The 21,543-nt window shown below is 42.3% G+C and overlaps 2 protein-coding genes across 2 annotated transcripts; both read left to right on the top strand.

Moving 5' to 3' along the window:
* The first annotated feature begins 179 nt into the window (after window positions 1–179).
* Window positions 180–9,466, top strand: LOC137612148 (EEIG family member 2-like). Its single transcript, XM_068340518.1, has 11 exons — window positions 180–377; window positions 2,899–3,019; window positions 3,274–3,303; window positions 3,840–3,956; window positions 5,312–5,358; window positions 6,406–6,509; window positions 6,658–6,753; window positions 6,842–7,049; window positions 7,826–7,962; window positions 8,325–8,388; window positions 8,623–9,466. The coding sequence occupies exons 1-11, from the start codon at window positions 232–234 to the stop codon at window positions 8,663–8,665; spliced, it is 1,113 nt and encodes a 370-aa protein (XP_068196619.1). The 5' UTR covers window positions 180–231; the 3' UTR covers window positions 8,666–9,466.
* A 1,369-nt stretch (window positions 9,467–10,835) lies between these two features.
* On the top strand, window positions 10,836–15,155 carry prpf38b (pre-mRNA processing factor 38B). The gene is made up of 6 exons (XM_068341518.1): window positions 10,836–11,258; window positions 11,636–11,704; window positions 11,936–12,087; window positions 12,264–12,324; window positions 13,397–13,632; window positions 13,786–15,155. The coding sequence occupies exons 1-6, from the start codon at window positions 11,049–11,051 to the stop codon at window positions 14,465–14,467; spliced, it is 1,410 nt and encodes a 469-aa protein (XP_068197619.1). The 5' UTR covers window positions 10,836–11,048; the 3' UTR covers window positions 14,468–15,155.
* Window positions 15,156–21,543: the final 6,388 nt, after the last annotated feature.

The raw sequence follows: 21,543 nt of genomic DNA, 5'->3' as shown, positions 1-21,543 counted from the left end.
CTTCTATGTGTAGAGACGCCCCTGGGAGTACCAACCTGTCAATTTTAAGTTCCCTTTTTTTCATGCAGCCGCAACAGCCAATCAAACGCTTGGCTTTCCTCTACGTCACGAGTCGGTGGGTAGGAAGGAGGAGATTTGAACTTCGAACGGTGTGAACGGAACTCCAGCGGCCACCAGGAACCGCGGAGCGGCGCAGAAAGGAGAAACCTGCGGCTGTCTGGACACAACATCATGTCGTTCATTCTCACCAAGAAAAAGAGATTTAAATTTAAGGTGGACTTCGACCTGGATGAGTTATCATCAATTCCTTTCGTGAACGGAGTTTTATTCTGTAAAGTCAGACTCGTCGATGGAGGCTTTGCCGAAGAGTCGTCTCGGTAAGAAGTGTTGCTATTTATAGCTCCGTTTACTGGTTGTTGGAGCTAAAATTATGTTTAAAAAACTTTTTTGTTCCCTGGTACATTTAAGAAAATCTGGTATCTCCTTCAACATATAAAATTTAGAAATAAAGTGATATAAGAACTCCGTAAAGCAAAAGCCTTATACAGTATTACAATCAATTTATAGACAATGCAAGGGGCAAGAATAATTCCCAATGGAAACATCTGAATAATCTCACTAATAAAACAAATCAACACAAAAGGGAAAAGTATAAATAACCCTGTCACTATGAGCAACGAATTTAAATCCTGTTTTCTGCAGTCAATATAATTGAACTACAATACCCAGATTATACTGTACATCTCAAAATGAATTTAATTCGTTTCATATTAAGATGATCCAGGAAAGAAAAGGTATGGAAGTAATTAATAAATTATCCATCTGTAAAACTAATGATATACTGTGTATAACATGAACAGTTCCTATCTCAAACACCACAGTACAGTTCTGGCTAAACCACTGACACGTTTAGTTAATCTCTAGATGAAGAACCTGTACCTGTTGTTGTACCAGGTATTCAGAGCAGGAAGTCAAGATTGAATGAGCAATTATCATCCAGTCTCCATACTACCCATAGTTTCTAACTGAGAAAGCAGTTTGGATTTAGTTTTTGTGCTAGTCAACCATGATCTGTGTCTGTCTAAAATGCAAAATTCCAGTATCTCTAATGAGAGAATATGTTGGTTTGTATGATTTCTTCGGGCACGGGTTCAGTGTGTTAACATTGATCAAGATAAATCTCTTTTTCTAAACATACCTGGACCTTTGCTGTTCAGACGGGTTGTAAATGACATGCCCTCAGGCTGTGCTGGAGTCAGGTGTACGCAGATGACTCAGTTTTTTACACACCTGACAAGACACCACAACAGGCTGCTGATACACTACCTACATCACTGGTCCAGATCAGGCAGTGGCTCAATAACAATTAGTAGGTGCTTAACCTCTCAAAAATAGTGGCAATGTGTTTTTCTGTTAAAAAAATAAATCCATAACAAAGTTTTCACCTAAATTTATAAAATGAAGTAACACAAACTATATCAGAATTTTAAATACTTTAGATTAGTTCTTGACCCCCAACTCAAAGTTGATAAATATTTAGAAAATCTCCGAAACAATTCAAAGCATAAAGATGAAGATAAAACTGTTCTCATTAATAAATACTGTGTATATTGATTGGGACAACAAGTGAATGAACTTATAATATATATATAATATAATATAATATAATATAATATAATAAAATAATATAAATATACTTGATTTTTGATTTGTGGGGTAGGACCATTTTCAATTATGCATTTTTTTTAAACATTTTATCATGTCACATGTAATATTGAACTGTAAGGTATGATTGTTCTTAAATGATGTATATTTAAATTGTATGGTAATGTTGTGGAAGAGCCCAACGGTGACTTGTATTTGATGTCATTTTTCTTTATTCATTTAGATAGTTTGAACCTTTGATTGATGGAGTTATGTGGGTTTAATAACCTGGTAAATTAAAAGGATTAACGTTATAACAGAGCAACAAGCAAACATATTTCTTCTGTTAAGCTATAATGTTTGTAACTTGAATAAGTAATAAATTCAGGGTTATTTAACATTAAGGAGTAGTTACTTTCATTTTCCATTACATTGAGTTACATTTATAAGTTACATCTGGCCCTTTGAGGACAGCCATAATGCAGATATTACTTTACCTTTGAAACTAAAACTTTTATATTTTTATAAGTGGAAATATATATTGAAATGCTCTGTAGGGTACGCAATTTGTACAAGCAGTTGCTAACCTGCTCATGCTGTTTGTTTAATTATTGTAAAGCGAGGTAAGATTAGATTTGACACAAATTGATTGGTAAAGAAATTTTAATGGCTAATCCACTGACTTTCATTCATAAATTTTTGGCATTCGTTGCTTCAATTGAGGGCAATGACATCCAAAACTTTAACTTTCTCCCATCGTGAAGAAGCCTACAGTCCTCCTCATACACCTATCATTAAAACCACTGTAAAGCTTCTAAATGAGTCACTCTGGAAAAAGACACGCAGCACGGCACATGTTAGCCACTGACCAGAGTTACTGAATCATGGTTACTGTGTGTGTTGCTAAAAACGACCATGTAAACACAGCTTTTGTCTTAATTTCAAAATAAAAGCACCAATATATTATATCGACAATCTTGGTTATGATGTAAGAAGCATGTAATTGGTCTTATTTTGTGTTGTATTTTCATTATTATATCCCTCTCTCTCTCTTTATGTACTTCAATTATTATCAAAATAATCCCATCATCATTGTCTGATCTGTATGAACCCTTTCCTCTGAAGTCAAAAAGCAATTCATCACCAAACCACTCCTGCATGTTTCTGCACAGAACATCATAAGAAATTGCTCTAAGACCGTAGGAAACAAAAAACAGAAATCTTTCTTGATGTTTTGTTGTGCTTCTCTCACAGGGAGTCGGTCCAAGCAAACTGTGTACACTGGAAGAAGAGATTCTCCTTTATGTGTAAGATGAGTGCCAATGCTGGGACAGGGGTCCTTGACCCCTGTGTGTGCCGAGTGTCTGTGCGCAAGGTATGGGACAATTTATCTGACATCAAACCAATGCAGAAAAACATTTTCCAAAGCAAGGATTTCTGACCGTGAAGTGAGCTTTTGATATGTTAATGTTATATTTACATAACATCAGAAGCAATGTTAATGTATAATCACAAGTGCTTTGTGTGAGCAGTTATGATACTGAAGGGGTCACGAATGTATTACTGCAAATATGGGAATGAAATGGGTAAACGTAACCTCACTTATCTTGTGATTTTTTTTCATTTCAGGAATTAAAAGGTGGAAAAAGTTTTGCCAAGGTAACTGTTTTATTTCAATGTCCATAGACTGACATTTGTTGTAAACACTACACTTAAATACCAGAGCTCCACTAGAACAGTCTTATCATAAAGTGAATCTGATAACGGTCAGCCTCGGCGTGCCCTTCAATGACTTTCCGGTTATGTGGGTTTGTTCGCTTACAATATTTTTCTTTTCAGCTTCCGGCTTTGGTTACTGATTGAGAAATGTGCAAATCTAAACCTTTGCTATGTTAACCAATAACTTCAATGACTAGTTCAGGAACGAGGTGATCGGCTTTCTCAGGGATTGAAGGTTCAAGTCAACTTGTGCTGTTTCTAAAAAATTAACCTGGAATGGGTTTATATTAATACAGTTTCCTGTATATACTTCAATTCCGCTTTATTGTTAAGTAGTATAAAGCTTAACATATTCTCCAGGGTCACTACATTCTCATTGTTCAGGACAATTGGTACTCAGTAAAATGTGGTATTTAATCATTAAAAAGCAACTCTCAAATGATCCAAACCGGTTGATCTCTTGTATCCTCGTGCAGCTGGGCTTTGCTGATCTGAACCTGTCTGAGTTTGCTGGATCTGGCAGCATGACACGACGGTGTCTCCTGGAGGGATACGACACCAAGAACACCCGGCAGGACAACTCTATTCTGAAGGTGTGGCAGCATATTGACGCATTGCTCTGAATTCTCCATTCAAACACTGTTGGGATCATTCTTCGGGGACTTTACCAACCTGGTCATGTTTGAATGACTTCCAATATAAGCAGTTCTTGTTTGTTTTAAAGCATCTCAACATTTCTTGAGGTTGTTTTTATTTCTACTGGGGAGTTTTATGGATTTATATCAATAATGCAACTCTTGATTATCCTGACACTTGATGACACACGTCTGATCCTGTGAGCTTATTGAACAATTGGAATGAATTTTAAATATGCTGACGCCTACTGGAGCTCACATCTGCATAGATTTCCAAAAAGTCGAAGATCTCAGCTACAGCAGAGCCAAACGTTTTGAGAATGACACGAGTATAGGTTTTCATCTGCGGCTTCAGTGTTTGTATATCTTTTTGCCAGATATCTTTAAAATACTGAAGTATAATCAAAAGCATTTCCTAATCATCAAATGCTTTTATTGACAATTACATTTAGTGTATGTAAAGAGTTCATATTTGCAATGGAGTGCAATTTTTTGCACTGGAGTGACCCTTTCCAAGACCTCTGTGATTCACCCTGACATGCTGTCCGTTACCTTCCGGGCCACATGCTGACTGATGACAGCCCGCTCTTACATAATCAATGCTTGGCTTTTGTCAGTATTTGTATGTTTTTGTCCACCCACCTCTTGAGGATTGACCACAAGTTCTTAGTGGGACTAAGGTCTGGGGAGTTTCCTGGCCATGGACCCAAAATATTGATGTTTTGTTACCTGAGCCACATAGTTATCGCTTTTACCTCGTGGCAAAGTGCTCCATCATGCTGGAAAAGGCATTGTTTGTCACCAAACTTGCTCTCAGAGGGTGTTTCAGCTACCATTCTTTATTCATTGCTGTGCTCTCAGGTAAAATTATGAGTGAATGCAGTCCGTTGGCTGAGAGGCAACTCAGACATGAGCTTCCACTCCGCTGTTCTAACCCAGTCAGCATGCAGGTGATCTCCAGGCCTGTCTTCGTCAACACGCTGACCTGTGTTTACGGGATTATCACTCATGTGATGTCAGCTGGTCCTCCCGTGGCAGGACTGAAATGCAGTGGAAATGTTTTTTTGGAAGGGGTGGAGTTCATGTTCACGGTAAAGAGGGACTTCATATGATCACTCTTCATAACATTCTGGGGTACATGCAGATTGCCGTCATAAAAAAAAAAGGCAGGAGACATTGTTATACTTAATATTTGTCATTGTCAAAATGTTTGGACATGGCTGTAAACAATCAAGCCACACTATGCAGGAAATGACATATTCTGCCTCATGCATGGATGTTTATCAGCCTAAAAGTGACTTCTTTTGTGACAGGTTGTCATCAGCACGCAGCTTATGTCTGGAGATCCTTGCTTCAAAACGTAAGACCTTTTGACTTCACGCACCTCTTCATCCTTTAAACCTGATTGTCATTTCAATTTAAACAAGGAAATATTGACACGTCTGTTTTGTTTAAATAAATTCAAATACAGCCTCTTCCTCACATTGAAGATTGTCCTTCTGACCACGGAGGAAAAGGTTTTACGTCACATCCTGTTTGACACCAAACTCAGATCTTGACATGTGACACCCACACACGTATAAAGCTTTATTACCCCGCTGAAATCTTATCAGTCATATCTGAGATTTAACTGAACCTCACCCACACATTACTCCACCTAACCCCCAGCCATCATCTGATATGTCATCAGCTCCTCCCAGAGAATGAACACTCGCCCCCTTCAAGAGCTGGAAGTAGAGCAGTTTGTCATAAAGGGCGTGATGAAACATCACAGTCCTGGCAGAGCCGGCATCATGTGGAAACACTCAGCTTTGTTCAACTGACACAGAATCCTTTTTATTTTATTTGCTCTTCCCACACCCTGTTGGTGTCACAACACAAGCCTTGTTGCCTCGGAGATGTCTCCAACGTCCTAACTCAAGCGTGTCCCAGTCATTCTTCTGGAGCAGTGTTACTCACTGTGTGTGGAGGATTTGCTCAGATTGAGACATGTACTTTTCTACAGTTAAACTATCATCTCCAGAGCAGAGGAGTGTGGTTTCCTGTATTCAGGTCTGCAGTACCGGATGTTGTTAAACGTCACTGTCGTGTGGTTTTGACCTTCCTACATACATGTGTAACATGTAATTAGGTGAAAGCCTGTTGCAATGGCTTCGTCTGCTTTTTTGTGTGTGTCTGTGTTTAAATATCTTCTTATGAATTACAGTACACTTGAATGAATGTTTGATGTCTGCTTCAGTCTTGAATAAATACTTTAATCAATTCTATTCTAGCAGCTCCTCTTTTCTTATCATCCCACTGTGACATTCTCAACCCTACACGTAGGGGATGTAGTAAGGTTAGAGTCAACGATGCTGAGGACACAACATCTTCTCACTGCCGTCTCTCTGTCTCTTGTCCCCTTCAGGCCACCGTCCACAGCCATGACTCTGGGAATCCCACATGCTGAATTAGAGCATCTCCATGAGGACAGAAAGGGAGGTGACATGAATGTATCCCATTCACTCACTGGTATGTAGGCACAGATCTTGAAGCGTAGAGTTTTTACAATGGAAATATTTTAGTTTCCTCTACAGAATTCATAAGTCCTCTAAATAGATGTTTTAAATGTGGTGAAATGTTTTTTCAGCTTTTGTGCATGTATTTTATTTCCATATAGAGACACCAGGTAAATCCATATCAGTTCCAGAGGAGCTGGTAGCTTACGGTCACTCCAGAACACCCAGCTTTGCCAGTCAGCACTCCAAAATTTCAGGTGACTTCCATCAGACAAAAACATCACGGTTATCAGTAACAAATCAAAAGCACAACCTTAATGTTCGTGTGCCTCTCCTGCTCTGTAGGCTACAGCTCGAATCACTCCAGTTTAACAAACCTCAGCCACCGTCGGAGTTCGTCAGCAGGTTCTGACTCCACCGGCATCGGCAGCATCCTGGAACCCGGAGATCAGCAGGGAGACAGAGGAGAGAGGGAGAGCAGGTCTACCCCCACCATCTCTGCAATCACACACCAAACTCTTGAACGCCCCTCCACCCCCGCTAAGGTCTTAAGGTAATGCACACGTCACATACACCGTATATGATAGCAAGAGTTTTTATTGAACCAACATAACAATTACAATGAAAACCATGAACTTTTCGTATGTATTTTTTTATTTTCTCCTTTTGTTTCATTTCGCTGGGATTCCATAGTTGTTTAAATAAATCTACTGGACGTTAAGAAAGCGTCTTGAGTATGTTTCGCCTCTCCCAAGAGGCTTCTTCAGTTCTGGCGGTGGCTGGTCGTGTCTCAGCTTCTTAGCCCTGTGAAGTGTGGACAGAGCTATTCACATTCCAACAACCATTGTAAAGACCCGATGGTGTATGGAGGTGTCAGACCCCCCCCCCCTTACCCCCGTTCAGAGATGACTTCTCCACTTTCTGCGACATAATCTTTTGTCGATTTACAATCAGGTTCTTTTGAAACTCCCCAAAAGAACTATGAATAGCACTGACCACACCTCACAGGGTTAAGAAGCTGAGACAAGACCAACCAGCACCAGAACTGAAGAACCCTCTAAGATGAGAGGTGAAACATTTTCGAGAAATTTACATCCAGTGGACTGATTTAAACAGGTTTGGATAACCATAACCTGGATGAATCAGAACCTACACAGACATTTTGCTGGAACATATATTTTTCTGCTGGTTTTGACCTTTGTTTCAACAAACCTTGGGGTCAGTCTATAATCTTTTTTTCTGGCCCACCAAAGATATGGACTTGTACCTTTCAGTTCTATACCTTGTGCATATTTGTGTAATATTTCACACCATTCCTCTTTTGTTCAGACATCCGTTGAAGCAGAACTCAATGGAGAATCAGCTGAAGAGAGTCGACGCCACCAGGGTGGATGCTGATGACATAGTAGAGAAAATCCTTCAGACCCAAGATTTCAGCCACTGCTTCTTAGACTCCAGTGCGGAGGGTGTGTCCAGCTAATCTGTAATTTATCTAACTCTAACCCTACCATTCTGACGATGGGATTAAATTACTTTGGGGTGTTGTAATTCATAAACAAAACACGCACACACAAGTGATGACCTTGTATGAATGATTGTTCACTTTGGATACTTAGAATTTTACACATTATCATGTAATTCATCACAGATTACAAAGCTTTCTTGTTTAATATCTTTAAATGTGGTATTCAGATATAACCTCCCTACGTCATCCTATAATTTCTGATTCATTTTTAAAGATTGTTTAGTAATGATCCAATTACAATCACTGACTGTAAACCGTCTGTTTGTCCCTTTCTAATGAGTATTTGTGTGTCTCCTGCTGTAGAGGAGGGGCTGAGCTTGTTCGTGGGTCCTGGTGGGAGCACAGCCCTGGGAAGCCAACACACGAGGTGGGTGTGATTATGTAACGGCACGTTGTGGCCACCACAACAAGCAGTTTGGGAATAATTCGGATTATTAAGCACATGACGGGACGGGCTTCCAGCGTGTCATATTTCACACGAAAGCACTTTCAGTTCCACAACTCGGTGTCAGTTCTGCATATAAAAGAACGCTTACCGCTGGTGTACGTGGTGACTTTCCGGACTTCCTTCCTGGTAACTCATTGTGACATTCTCTTTCAGGGTTGCAGCTGGGCCCTTTGAGCAGGTGGTGATCAAGCGTTGAACACTGGGCAGCATGCGTCTGTCATAGAGGGTGCCGTATTACACTGGTGTGGAAGGTCATAGGACTGAGAAGTGGCAGTGCCATCAGGACTTCACTCCTGGGTGTTTAATTACTTTAATGCGGTCTCTGTGGCTGACCTACGGTTTCTGTCGATCAGGAGCGAACTCCAGTGGTCAGGAAGTGGAACTTGAAGCCACTTCCTGGGAGCATTTTGGTGACAGCTGGTATACTGTCATACACAAACGTAATTCTAAAAACATTGTTCACAGAACTTTGGGATATTATTTTGAGTAATTGAAGTGTGCTTTTAGCTGGTAATGGTTATTTAGGTATGTATTGCTGAAACTGACTATTTTATCATCACATCCTTGCCCATAATAAGGCGCAGGGTTTGTTATGACTGTACTTTAAAAGTCCTTATGCGTAATGTTGTATGCCACTGCAGACAAACACCTCTGTTCACCAGGTTGTGGAAGAGACTGCGTTCATAACACCATTACGTTTTCAGCGTTTGATGCCTTTGGTTTGATATCTTTGTCTTGTGCGTATGTAAATACATGACTGTTATCTTTCAAAAATGATCGATTCATTTTTACCACTGATTTTCTAAATGTACCAAACACATTTGCAGTTTACAATAACTGACAGTAAGGAAGTCATTTATGTAGTCCGTAAACAAAGTTAAACTGTATGAAAGGTCAGAATGATTTGAAGATGTTAAAATGTCAAACGTTTTTAAGAAAGAAAAATTATATTGTATTTAATGCCAAATAAAAAGTAAATATAAAAAGGTACTATCTGGATAACCTCAATCACTCTTTTTTGCATTTTATTTGTCCTTCAGCAAAAGGCGTATGGAGTAAAAAACAAGATACTAACATATTGCATAATCCATCCATCAGTCTACAATGAGAAATTATCAGAATCATCATCTCTGAGCCCCTTCTTGTTTGTAGTAGTGATGGATAGACTGACAGATGAAGTTAGACTGGAATCCCCATGGACTACGATGTTCACAGATGACATTGTGATCTGTAGTGAAAGCAGGGAGCAGGTGGAGGAACATTTAGAAAGGTGGCGGCATGCGTTAGAGAGGAGAGAAATGAAGATTAGTTCTAGTAGAACAGAATATCTGCATAAATGATAGGAGTGGAGAATGAAGAGAGGCTACAGGAAGAAGAAATGGCAAAGGTGGAGGACTCTAAGATAGGATGAGATAAACCTCTATTTGTCTCACAGTGGGGAAATACACACAATGGCAGCATCAGAGAAGAGTGGTTCAGTCAAACATACATACAGATAGATATACATATTAACAATTTATGATTTACAATTTACAGCCACCAATGTACAATTTGCAACCTACAAACTACACTGGTCATGCAGATTGTGTGAGTGATTGTGTGTGGTCGACTGGGAGCAGTGCTGGTTATACAATCTGACAACCGTAGGAAGGGAAGACCTGCAATAGAGTTGCTTCACGCATTTTGGGTGAAGGAACTCTATCGCTGAAGGAGCAATATTTGGGGTCAACAGTCCAGAGCAGTGGTGAGTGTGGTAAGGAGATGAGGACACGGATCCAAGCAGGCTGGGACGGGTGGAGGAAAGTGTCAGGTGTCATGTGACAAATGAGTCTCTGCTAGAATGAAGGGAAATTTTTATTAATTTTAAGACAGTGGTGAGGCCAGCCATGATGGACGGATTAGAGAGTGCTGCTGAAAAGACGACAGGAAGGTGATCTGGAGGTGGTGAAAATGAAGACGTTGAGGTTCTCTCTAGGAGTGATCAGGTTGGATAGGATCAGAAATGAGTTCATCAGAGGAACAGCCAAAGTTGTATTTTGGAGACAAAGTTAGAGAGCAGACTTTGATGGTTCGGACGGGTCCAGGAGAGAGATGGTTAGCATATTGGCAAAAGGATGTTGAAGATGGAGCTATCAGGCAGGTAGCTCTAGAGGAAGAGCAAAGACAAGATGGATGGATGTAGTGTGGGGAGTCATGTGAACAGTTGGTGTTAGAAAGGAGGATGCATAAGATTGCCTAACATGGAAAAGGATGACACGCTGTGGCGACCCCTAGTGGGCTAAACCGAAAGGAACGGAAGAAGACGTGCTTTTATTTTGTAAGCCACCAACGTGATGACGTCACGTGTTTACCGCAGCACGCACACTGCACCACTTACGTTACGGTTCCACTTCCACCTTGCAGCTGTACTTCAGCTACAACGACGGCGGGAAGTTGTTATCATCAATTTTATCGCAAGCCAGCAACGCCAAAACGGAAAAAATAGTTAACGACTGATATTTCATTAATTAACATTAATGGATTTGTAAGCAGAATTACAGTTACCGTGTCCAACTTTAGCGGCGTGGGGTTCGGCTAACATGGCTAACATCGGAAACCAGCTAGGAACACAGGCCGTTAACAAGCCTGCGCCAGGAAAACATGGAAATGTTTTGCCCCTGTGGGGCAACGAAAAGACTATGAACCTCAATCCAATGATTCTTACTAATGTGCTGTCGTCGCCGTATTTCAAAGTTCAGCTCTACGAATTAAAGACGTACCATGAAGTTGTGGACGAAATCTACTTCAAGGTAAAATTAGCAAATGCTAAACCGCATGCTAGTTGTGTGCATGTTAAGCTAGTTCCAGTGTGGTTTCAGGACACCGCTGTCGTTAAATTACATCTGGAGTCGGAAATATAGCCGCTTATGTCCTATAACTTAGAAATATGCGAAACGCTGTGGTTATATTTTTAACGTTAACAGTTAGCTAAATCATCAAGGAACAAAGCTACATATGATGACGTTAGTTTATTATGAATACCAATTCGTGGTACCGTTACGCCACGTTGACTGACAGTCTAACTATAGCTTACGTTCATTCCGTCCGGACTGCGTTGATCAACTTTATATGTGTGGTTTATTTCTGCGTGTGTAAAGTAAAACATGTGCTTTCTGTGTGGCTACAGGTGACTCACGTCGAACCTTGGGAGAAAGGAAGCAGGAAGACCGCAGGCCAGACTGGAATGTGCGGAGGGGTAAGTGAGAAGTACGTGCTTTTTATATTTCCCGCCCCCTCCTTTCATATTTTCTAGTCAAAGATGAGTTAATATGGTTTACATCTTTTACCAAAATATTTTTCTCAAGTACTTGGAGTGTTATACTGAACTTATGGAGTGGTGTTCTTTTTCCAAATACCAGTCCTGAATATGGTAGCTTTAAATAAAGTGGAATGGTGTGTTTTACAGTATGCCTTCCACTTCCTGTAGGTGCGTGGAGTTGGGACTGGTGGGATTGTGTCCACTGCCTTCTGTCTGCTGTACAAACTCTTTACTCTCAAGCTGACTCGCAAACAGCTGATGGGACTGATCACACACACGGACTCTCCTTACATCAGAGCACTTGGCTTCATGTATATAAGGTATAACTCATTGAGTGAGTTTGTGTAGTTTAAACTTGAACATATTTGTTTTTATAATAAAAGCTGTATGGTCCTTACGTGTGAATGTCAGTTTGTAAATTGTAGGATACTACACCATGATTTTCTGACAGAAATTGAACTTTTTGTGCTGGTTTTTTTTTTTTGTCCCATCTCAGATACACTCAGCCCCCGGCAGATTTGATAGAATGGTACGACGGCTTCTTGGATGATGACGAGGTATGTCACCTCGGGTAATAAATTCATGTTTTTTTCCCCCTCTCCATTACATAAACAGTCACACAGCCCATGTTAAAAGCTGTCCACCTTTCCCACACTGTGATGCTCATAGCTGATGTTTCACCTTTGCCTTCATTTGGCTTAATTATCCAAAGTTTTTGTCCTCTAAACCCGATTAGCTAGGTTACTTGTTCACTGCTCTGCTGCTGAATTGTTGAATCAGGGTAAGTACTGCATTTGATGCTGGGTAAATTTTTCAGTCATTATAGTGTAATGGCATGTTCTTTGTTTTAGACAAGCTTTTATCAGGACTTGTTGCACAAAACTAAATTTGGGATTAGTAATTGGGGCATTTATGGAAATGCCACTGAGACAGACACATGGTATAGTACCTGTGATATGTACATGTGATCTGTGGCATAAATCCTCGTATTATTAAAACATAATTTGATCCCAGGCTGTGCAACCAGGCCTCTTTTTGATTTTTTTCTTGCATTATATTTGAATTGATATGAAATCCTTCCCAACTGGTTAATACCCCTGTTTTTTTCTTTAGATGCCCATTGTGCAGCAAGTGAATTGGATATTTATCTCAGCACTGTTGGTTTGTGTGTGTGAGTGCAAAGCAGCTGTTCTCTACCTTTGTTAAGTTAACAGTTCTTCACCTGGTACGCACTTACTACCTGCTCCAACCTGTGTTTACACTGTGGGTAATATTCTTACTCTCACTTTCCCTGAATAGGTCATTGATGTGGGTTTTATGGTAACCCCGACTTTGTTCCTAATGCTCACATTGTAAACACAGACATGAGGAACAGGCAAACAGCTTAGATGAGGCAAATGTATTTGTAATATTTTAAGTTTTCTCAACTTGGACAATCATTGTAAAGTCAGACACATTTGATTAACATGAGAGATTAAGCTAGATGAGCAGAGGTGAATGTTCAGTACTTGGTCATCACGTATTGCTTTTTTAATTTGAGGCAAGACTGAAAAATTAATATTTCTGTGCCACCTCACTGTCTGTACTTACTGTGTTTTTCTATGGCAATTTTGCGTTTTTTGATTCTAGGAGCTCGACGTGAAGGCAGGAGGCGGCTGTGTGATGACAGTTGGAGAGATGCTTCGCTCCTTCCTGACCAAACTGGAATGGTTCTCCACACTGTTCCCTCGTATTCCAGTGCCTGTGCAAAAGAACATTGACCAGCAGATGAAGGCGAGGCCTCGGATGGTTGCGCCGAAGGAGCCACAGGAAGAGGAAGCTGCAGGTGGAGAAGCAGGGAGGCAAGGGGACCGTCGGCGCTCCAGGTATTAGTCTTAGCCTGGAAGCTGTTTTCTGATCTTTAGGGACAGATGTATGTTTTCTAGTGTTTTATATGAGAGTCTTCCCTTTGAATCCACTGGATGATTTTATTGCATTAAGTTACTTGCTTGAAGTTAATCCTATCTTTTTTTTCTCAGGACACCCAGACGGACACCGAGCCCCCGGAGGTCACCCAAACGATCAAGGAGCAGGAGCCACCACCGCGAGAAAGACCGGCACGGCCCCAGCTTCGATCGAGAGCTAGAGAGGGAGCGTGACCGCCAGAGGAAGGAGAGGGAGGGCAGGGATCGGGACAGGGACAGAGAGAGACCTGACCGAGGGGACAGGGAGAGACGACGGTCCCGCAGCCCAGATAGGAACCAGGACCGACGAGACCGTAAAAGAAGTCTCAGCGGCAGCCGAGACCGAAAGAGCGAACGCAGAGACAAAGAGAGAGATGGCGGGGATGACAAGAACAGGAGGAAAGACAGGGAGCACCACAAAGATAGAGGAACAGAAACGGAGAGGTCCAGGGATAAAAAGAGCAGAGGAGAGTCTAACGACAGAAGGCATAAAGACGACAGGGAAAGGCACAGGGAGGAGAGGAAGGGCAAAAGGTCGAGTCGAAGCAAAAGCAGGGAGAGGAGGCACAAAGGTGGGGGAGAGGAGAAGAGCAGGAAAAGAGAGCGCAGCCACAGCAGAGATAGAGAGCGGGAGCGAGACGGAGAAAAGAGCTCTCACAAACGGAGTCGTAGCAAAGAGAGGAGCCATCATCAGCGGGAGTCGAGCAACGACCACAGTAAACACAGCGAACGCAGAAGGAGTCCGAGCATTGAGTAACTGCTGCATTGTTAATTCTTCTGTGTTTTCCTTCTTCCCTCGACCAGTTGTCCGGTCTGTCACTTGTGCTAAAGATAGGAAACGTCACATCCGACATCTGGAGCTGTCGTCTTTGGCCGGTGTAATGTTGCTCTGTTTGTTTTCCTGTCTTTTTTCACTCCCTGTTAGACAGATTATTAGTGTCCACTTAAAATTGCAGAAGTTGTGAAATTTGCATTTTAATTTGTTAAGGTGTATTCTGTTCCGGCCCAGTAGTGGGTTTGTACATAATGTTGGTAAAGCTGTCTACACACGAAAAGTGGTCCGAATCGCCTGTCTGCTCAAAGCACATCGTATAATTTCTGTAATTCATTTAAAAAAAAATAAAAAAAATTCACATTTTAAAAACTCAAACATTTACTTTTACAATTTTGAGTGATATTACTGAGGAAATGTGTGAGATTTCTGTGCATTTCAGCTTCTTAGTTTGCTGTATTAAATATGATTTGAAGGGTTACAACTGAAGTTCCATTGACTGCATAATTTGAGTCACCGTCGATCCATGGTGACTCAAGCCGACACAAAGCATTCTTGTCCGTGATCGTGTGTAGACAGAGACTGTTTTAAATGTCTGAAGGACAGGCTGCAAAGGGTGACTGGTGTCACACCCTGCTCTGATGCATTTTGTTTTCTAATAAAACACTTTTACAGACAATGGGTTATTCTTGGTTTGAAAGAGAGGGCCGTTCTAAAGACACACAGTCCCAGGTTTCTTTAGAAAGAAAAATCACTGACATGAAACGGTAAGAGTGCGAACAATATTAGTTGTAGTTTTATTAGAATGCAAATTTAAATACACATTTAGAACTTAAGGACAATTCTCTGGACACCCAAAGCACCTCCTGACCTTTATTATAACTAATATATAAATTAATGGATAAAGTGATGAACAAAGCCCCAGAAATAAGATATTACCTCAACCAACACGAGATGTAAGATGTACTTTAATGTTGCACAGAATATAAAAACTGGCTACAAAAGCAATGATCTGGAACACGGGTTCCCCAGTGTTACACCATCAAATATTGTAAAACTCAGCAGGAATGAAAATGCTAGAACATATTTTTCAGGTCTTAAGATTGTTGTACGAGTCATTGAGAAAATGTTTCCCAAAGCTGCCACTTTTGGCCAACCCCCAGAAAGCAACCAATTAAATCGGGATTCTTGTAACTGTTACTGCTTCACTTTCTCCAGCCGCATTCGCAGCTGTGATCTCCAGGGTAGTGGCAGTAATGCCGGCCAGATTGCAATAAAGAAATGTAGTGTAGCATAATATTGTTGGACCATCATACACCGTGTATGCGGTGGCGAATACAGATGATTGCCATGTCACTGTGGAAGAGATGTCATCACCGATGTACGACCCTCCAGCTGGTGGGCAAGGAGCTAGGAGAGGAGAAAAGGGAGTTACTTCAAACATCTGGCACCTGAGTCCTGACGCACCACCCCAGAACCCTGTATCTGTCCACAAAATGTCTGTTTGTTCATGTGGTCTACAAAAATGTGTGACATCAGTTTTTATTAACTATTATGCCAAAGTTGGCTTCAGACTTCATCCAGGGAGTAGTGGCACAAACACAAACACAAATTGGAGCAAAGAACCAGAAAGACAAAGCCACACCCACTTCAAAAAGGGGCGTGGTTAGGCCGAGTTTACATGTGTTCTAAACCCCAGGCACAAACACAATATATGGGTTGCTGTATGTACATTAATGAAGAAAAAATGAACTTAAATGATTTTGGCAAATGGCTGCAATATAAAAAAGAGCGAAAAATTTAAGGGGGTCTGAATACTTTCCATTCTCACTGTAATTGATAATGAATGCAGTGAACTGGTTCTGTGAACACCTTTAAACCCTTAAAACACAGTTGCTCTACTGGAACCTCCAACCAGTAATCTGATGTAAAAGTCTGAACAGTAACATGGGTTGGGTCTACCTGTAGTTCCAGTGACGGGAACAGATGGGATACTGGTGCCAGCAGCATTTCTGCTGTCCACTGTAGCGCTGTAGGTCGAGCCACAAGGTAGAGGCATTTCAAAGAATGTCATTTCTGTGCTGTAGGAAGAGAGGTCAAAGAGGGCTTGGGGGTCTCCCAGCAGTGATCCTTTCAAATGCAGCCTGTACTTGGTGTCATTACAGGCGTTCTCTGTCCATTCGAAACGCAGATCCTGGACCTCCGACTGCATTGGAAACAGCTGCACCCCAGTAATGTCTGGAGGACAGGGAGCTAAAGAAGACAGGTGATGTTTAAATGTGTTTTTCTGTTTCAGTGCAAACATAGTAAAGCGGTTGACAAGTAACAGTCAATTACTATACCTGCTCCAACCTGCATCGGCTCACTGTGCGTGCTGTTGCAGACTCCATCGGAAGCCTGGACAGAGAAGTTGTATGTTTTCCCGCAATCGAGTCCCTCGATAGTACACGAATCATATGAGCTGTAACAATACAGCATGTCTCCATATCCATCCTGGGCATAGCCATAATAATAGTATGCATAGTAATATCCATGTGTCCATGTCAGAGTGGCAGACTGATAATCACAGTTGTATGTAACTGAGAGACCATGAGGCGGGCAGGGACCTGACCAGAAATAATGGGATCATAAATGTAGTTTCATCATACCGAATTAACATCTAGATGGTATTCTTTCTTTTTTCATGTAAGTATATATACCTGTGTAGATAGTGACATTTTCACTGGCCATGCTGGAGCAGTTCTCGTGGCTAGCCATCACATACACTTTATACTGCGTCTCACAGTACAGGTCTGATATGCTACAGTTACTGTCAGTGGTGTTGCAGGTATGCACATATCCGTATTCATCCACGGCAACAGCATGGTAGCTTTCAGCTACAGGAGAAGGTGTCCAGGACACCAGTGCACTGTTCTCACAGGAAGTATTCACCATCACGTTTGAGGGTGGACATGGCTCTGAGAGAGGAAGACAATCAATTACAATGGATTAGATTTGCAAAGCGCTTTTCCAGACACTCAAAGGCATTTTTAGAGTGGATCCATTATTCATTCACTCCTCATTCCTACTTGTGATGGTAAACTACATATGTAGCCACAGCTGCCCTGGGTCAGACTAACGGAAACATGGCAGCCAATCCGCACCAACGGCGTTTCCAATCACCACCGGAACAATCACACACATTCACACACCAGTGAGTCCCTCACTGGAGTCAAGGAGGGTAAAGTGTCTTGTACAAGGACACAACGACAAATGACTGGGGGAGCGGGAATCGACCCGCCAATCCTACGATCATTTGACAACCCACTCTACTGACTGAGCCACTGCTGTCCCAGTCAAGATAAGTTTTAAATCAACACCGAGTTACACTGAAAGACTTATCCTTTAATTAATGATTTATCTTTTCAAGTAGTCAAATGAGGCAATTTCAGAAGTTTAGGAAAGGAAAAACTACTTTCAGCTCAAATGTACAGCAAAGACAAGGCATCACTCAAGGTCCAAACCTTTGACTCAGCTGCTTATTGGTAGTTATCAGAATCTACGTGGACAAAAGCTATCTTTCAAGCAGTTTCTTGATAGCTTTTAAGAAACTGCTTGAAAGCAGTGGGTGCAACTTATCTGGGAAAAGGTGATCTTGATTTAATGAAATTTGAACAGGAGACGATGGCAAACATTTGACCAATTGCGTTTTTTAAACTTTGACCTTTAGTGTGTTTGTGTCAGGAATGAAATCCTGGATGAAAGAACTTCCTCTGTAAGGTGGCTGGTTTGAGCCTTAAAGGCAGGTCAAGAAGCTTGGAACAACTCCTTTTTTCCCAGCCTTTATCCTCATCCAAGTCACATAAGCCAAAATGCACTGGGAGCCACTTGTTTGAACAGATTCTGAAAATATATGTATAAAACAGAAAGCAAAAAGACAAATCTATGTACCCATGCTTAGTTTGTATGGTGGACTTCTCATACTGCTGCACTGGTCTGATGAAGATGAAACCATGATGGTGTAATGGTGATCGCATTGTGCTCCTTGGAGGTAGCAGCCGGTGGTGATGTTGTTGCAGGATAGGTAGGTGTGGTCCCTGGACTCTGCTGTGGCAGTGTAAATAGCATCTCCATCGCTACCCGCCATCAGCTCCCATGTGACCAAAATGGTGGAACTGTGGCACAGAGGTACCGCCATGACACCAGCAAGGGAGCAGGGGGCTAGAGAACAGGCACAGTTCGTAAAATCGTTTCATATTCTGAGTTGGGTGTTCTGATTGATTGGGTTTATTCTTTGATCTTTTACCTGTCTCCAAGTCAATGGTGGCACTAGGTGGACTCTCACACATGCTATTTTTAGCAATAACGCTGAAGTTGTAAAGTACGCCACATGCCAGATCCTCCACCTCACAGGTAGTGTTGGACGAGGTGGTGCAGTTGACCGTATATTCTCCACCTTCAGCAAACACGCAGTAGCTCTCTGCCCCATCAGTGGCATTCCACGATATAGAGGCAGCGTTGGTCACACAGTCCAGAGTACCATTGATTCCCTTGGGCTGGCAGGGAGCTAGAAGGGAGACATGGGAACTTTAATTGTCATAGTATTGTTTTATGTGAGAACTGATGTCTTTCAAGACTCCATACCTGACTTGATGCTGTGGGTCTGACTGCTTTGACTACTGCAGGTATCTCTGACGGAGGTGACATGAACGCTGAGTGTATTTCCACAGGACACGTTCATGATGGATAATTCAGTGCTCGTGATGTTAAAGGACTCGCTGGTCCCGGCGTTGTCTGTCATTACTGAGACCAAAAAGTGGTCCGCTTTTCCAGGGGCTTCCCAAGACACCATCACATCGTTTGACCAACAGCTGATCTCAGCACTCACATTCAGAGGCGGACACGGGGCTGTCAATAAGAAGCTGTGGTTACTCGTTTGGAAATACGAAGCTGACTGTGTGTTACGGTCAGTCGGTGTTTCTTCTTTTTACCTGAGTTGAACATGAGATCCATACTGGGGACACTTGAGCAGTTGTCGTCCATGGCAACTACCTGAACAGCATAGCAGTTTCCACATGTAAGACTGTCGAGCCTGCAGTGGAGGTCGGAGCTGTAGCAGCTGACGTTGCTGTGATTGCTGTGGGCGGTCACTAAATACTCTACAGAACCTGGACTGGCAGACCATGACACCCGAGCTGTGTTATTGGTACAGTCCATCATCACGGAGACATCACTGGGAGCACATGGTGCTGCAAGGACGTGGGAGACATCACAACATCAAAATCAAACAGAATGGGCTTGTTTTTTCCCCCCACCATGGTTAACCTGTCAATTACCTGATTGGATGGACACAGTGCTGCTAACTTGGCTGTAACAGCCCTGACTGTAAGCTGTTACACTAAAGTTATACATCTCTCCACAGTCCAGTTCAGTACACTGACAGGTGGAGCCTAGACAGACACACTGCTGCATCTGCCCTCCTGATGCCATGACAGCACTCGCTGTGTACATTTCAACATCATACATTTCCTCCCAGGTCAAGACTGCAGTTCTGGAGCCACACTGCAAAGAAACAGCGACCCCTCCAGGAGGACAAGGACCTAAGGAGTATGGAAAGTACAGGGGCTAAATATTGGTCCTGTAAAACACGCTATTTCTAACTGTTAACGTTCAACTCACGTGTGGTGAAGTTGGTGTGCATTGGCATGGTGAGGTTGCACTGGTCATTGCTGGCGGTGAGGCTCAGGTTGTAGGTCTGTCCGCAGCTTAATCCCGCCACTTGACAGCTGTACTGCTGAGTTGTACAGAGAGTTTGAAGACTTCCGTTGACCATGGCTGTCACGGAAAAGTTTGTTGGTCCATAAGTGCTACTCCACGAAACAAGGGCAGCGCCGTCGGCATAACAGTCAACCTCCACCTCTATATCTACGGGCAGACATGGAGCTGAGAGGAAAGAAGATGATATTGTTTATGGGACGCAAAAAAAATAAAATAAAGGATGTAAATGCCATTTTAAATCTGTACCGGATGTAAGAGAGATCACCACGCTGTCAGAGCTATTGGAGTACTGCCCCACGGCCTTGACCCAGATGCTGTACACCGCGTCACACATCAGGCCTGAGATGACGCACTGGGTGTCTCCGTCCGTGGCACAGGAAAAGTAATACCCATACTCGTAGACTAAGTAGGCAACATAACCTACAGCCAAGTCGCTTTGCTGCCAGGAAACTGTAGCAGTACGTTGTTCACATGCTATAGTGGCCTGAACGTTGGTTGGTGGGCACGGCTCTGATTGAAAACACACATATAAACATGAGAATGTTTAAACACCCAAATATTTTTTGCACACTTCTTCCTGATTCGAAGACAAACCTGTCATAAAGAAATAAGGTTCTGAAATCGCTGTGTTGTTGCAGGCCTGGTTTCGTGCTGTGACGGTCACGTTGTACATCTGACCACACTGCAGCCCATGCAGGTAGCATTTGGTGTTGGTGCTGTTACAGTAAGCCATCATGCCCTGGTACGTCACAGCCTGGACAGAGTATGAGCTAGCACCCCTTGATGGCCCCCACATCACATGGGCAGTACCCATGTTGTAGTAGACAGACAGATTCATGGGGGTGCAGGGCTCTGGAGGGAGAAGGAATTTACAATAGATGCTCTTTGCTGTCGTGTCTGCATCACCTCATCTCACACAACCTAAATGATGACATGCTGTACCTGTTTGGAGATACATCGCCATTTTAGCAGTGCTGTTGCAGGTGTCTCCCACAGCTGTCACAGAGACATTGTATTCCTCTCCACACTGCAGGGAGCTGAACTCACAGCTGGTGAGGGTGGTGGTGGTACAGCTGGCGTTGTGGCCTGATGAAGCTGTGAGCTCAGTGACGTAGGACCCAGCTCCCATGTTGGGTTGCCAGGATACGGTAGCAGAATTGGCCTCGCAGTCCATCATGGCTTGGATGCCGCTCGTCTCACATGGTCCTGTATTGTTCAGGTCAGTAGCATTAATTCTGTATTACACGCAAATAACTCACAAACATAAATGTATATTAATGTTATAATCCCCTTAATGCTAAATC

This window comes from Antennarius striatus, chromosome 18 (genome assembly GCF_040054535.1).
Source record: "Antennarius striatus isolate MH-2024 chromosome 18, ASM4005453v1, whole genome shotgun sequence".
NCBI lineage: Eukaryota > Metazoa > Chordata > Actinopteri > Lophiiformes > Antennariidae > Antennarius > Antennarius striatus.
This window is presented reverse-complemented; position numbering and strand designations above follow the sequence as displayed.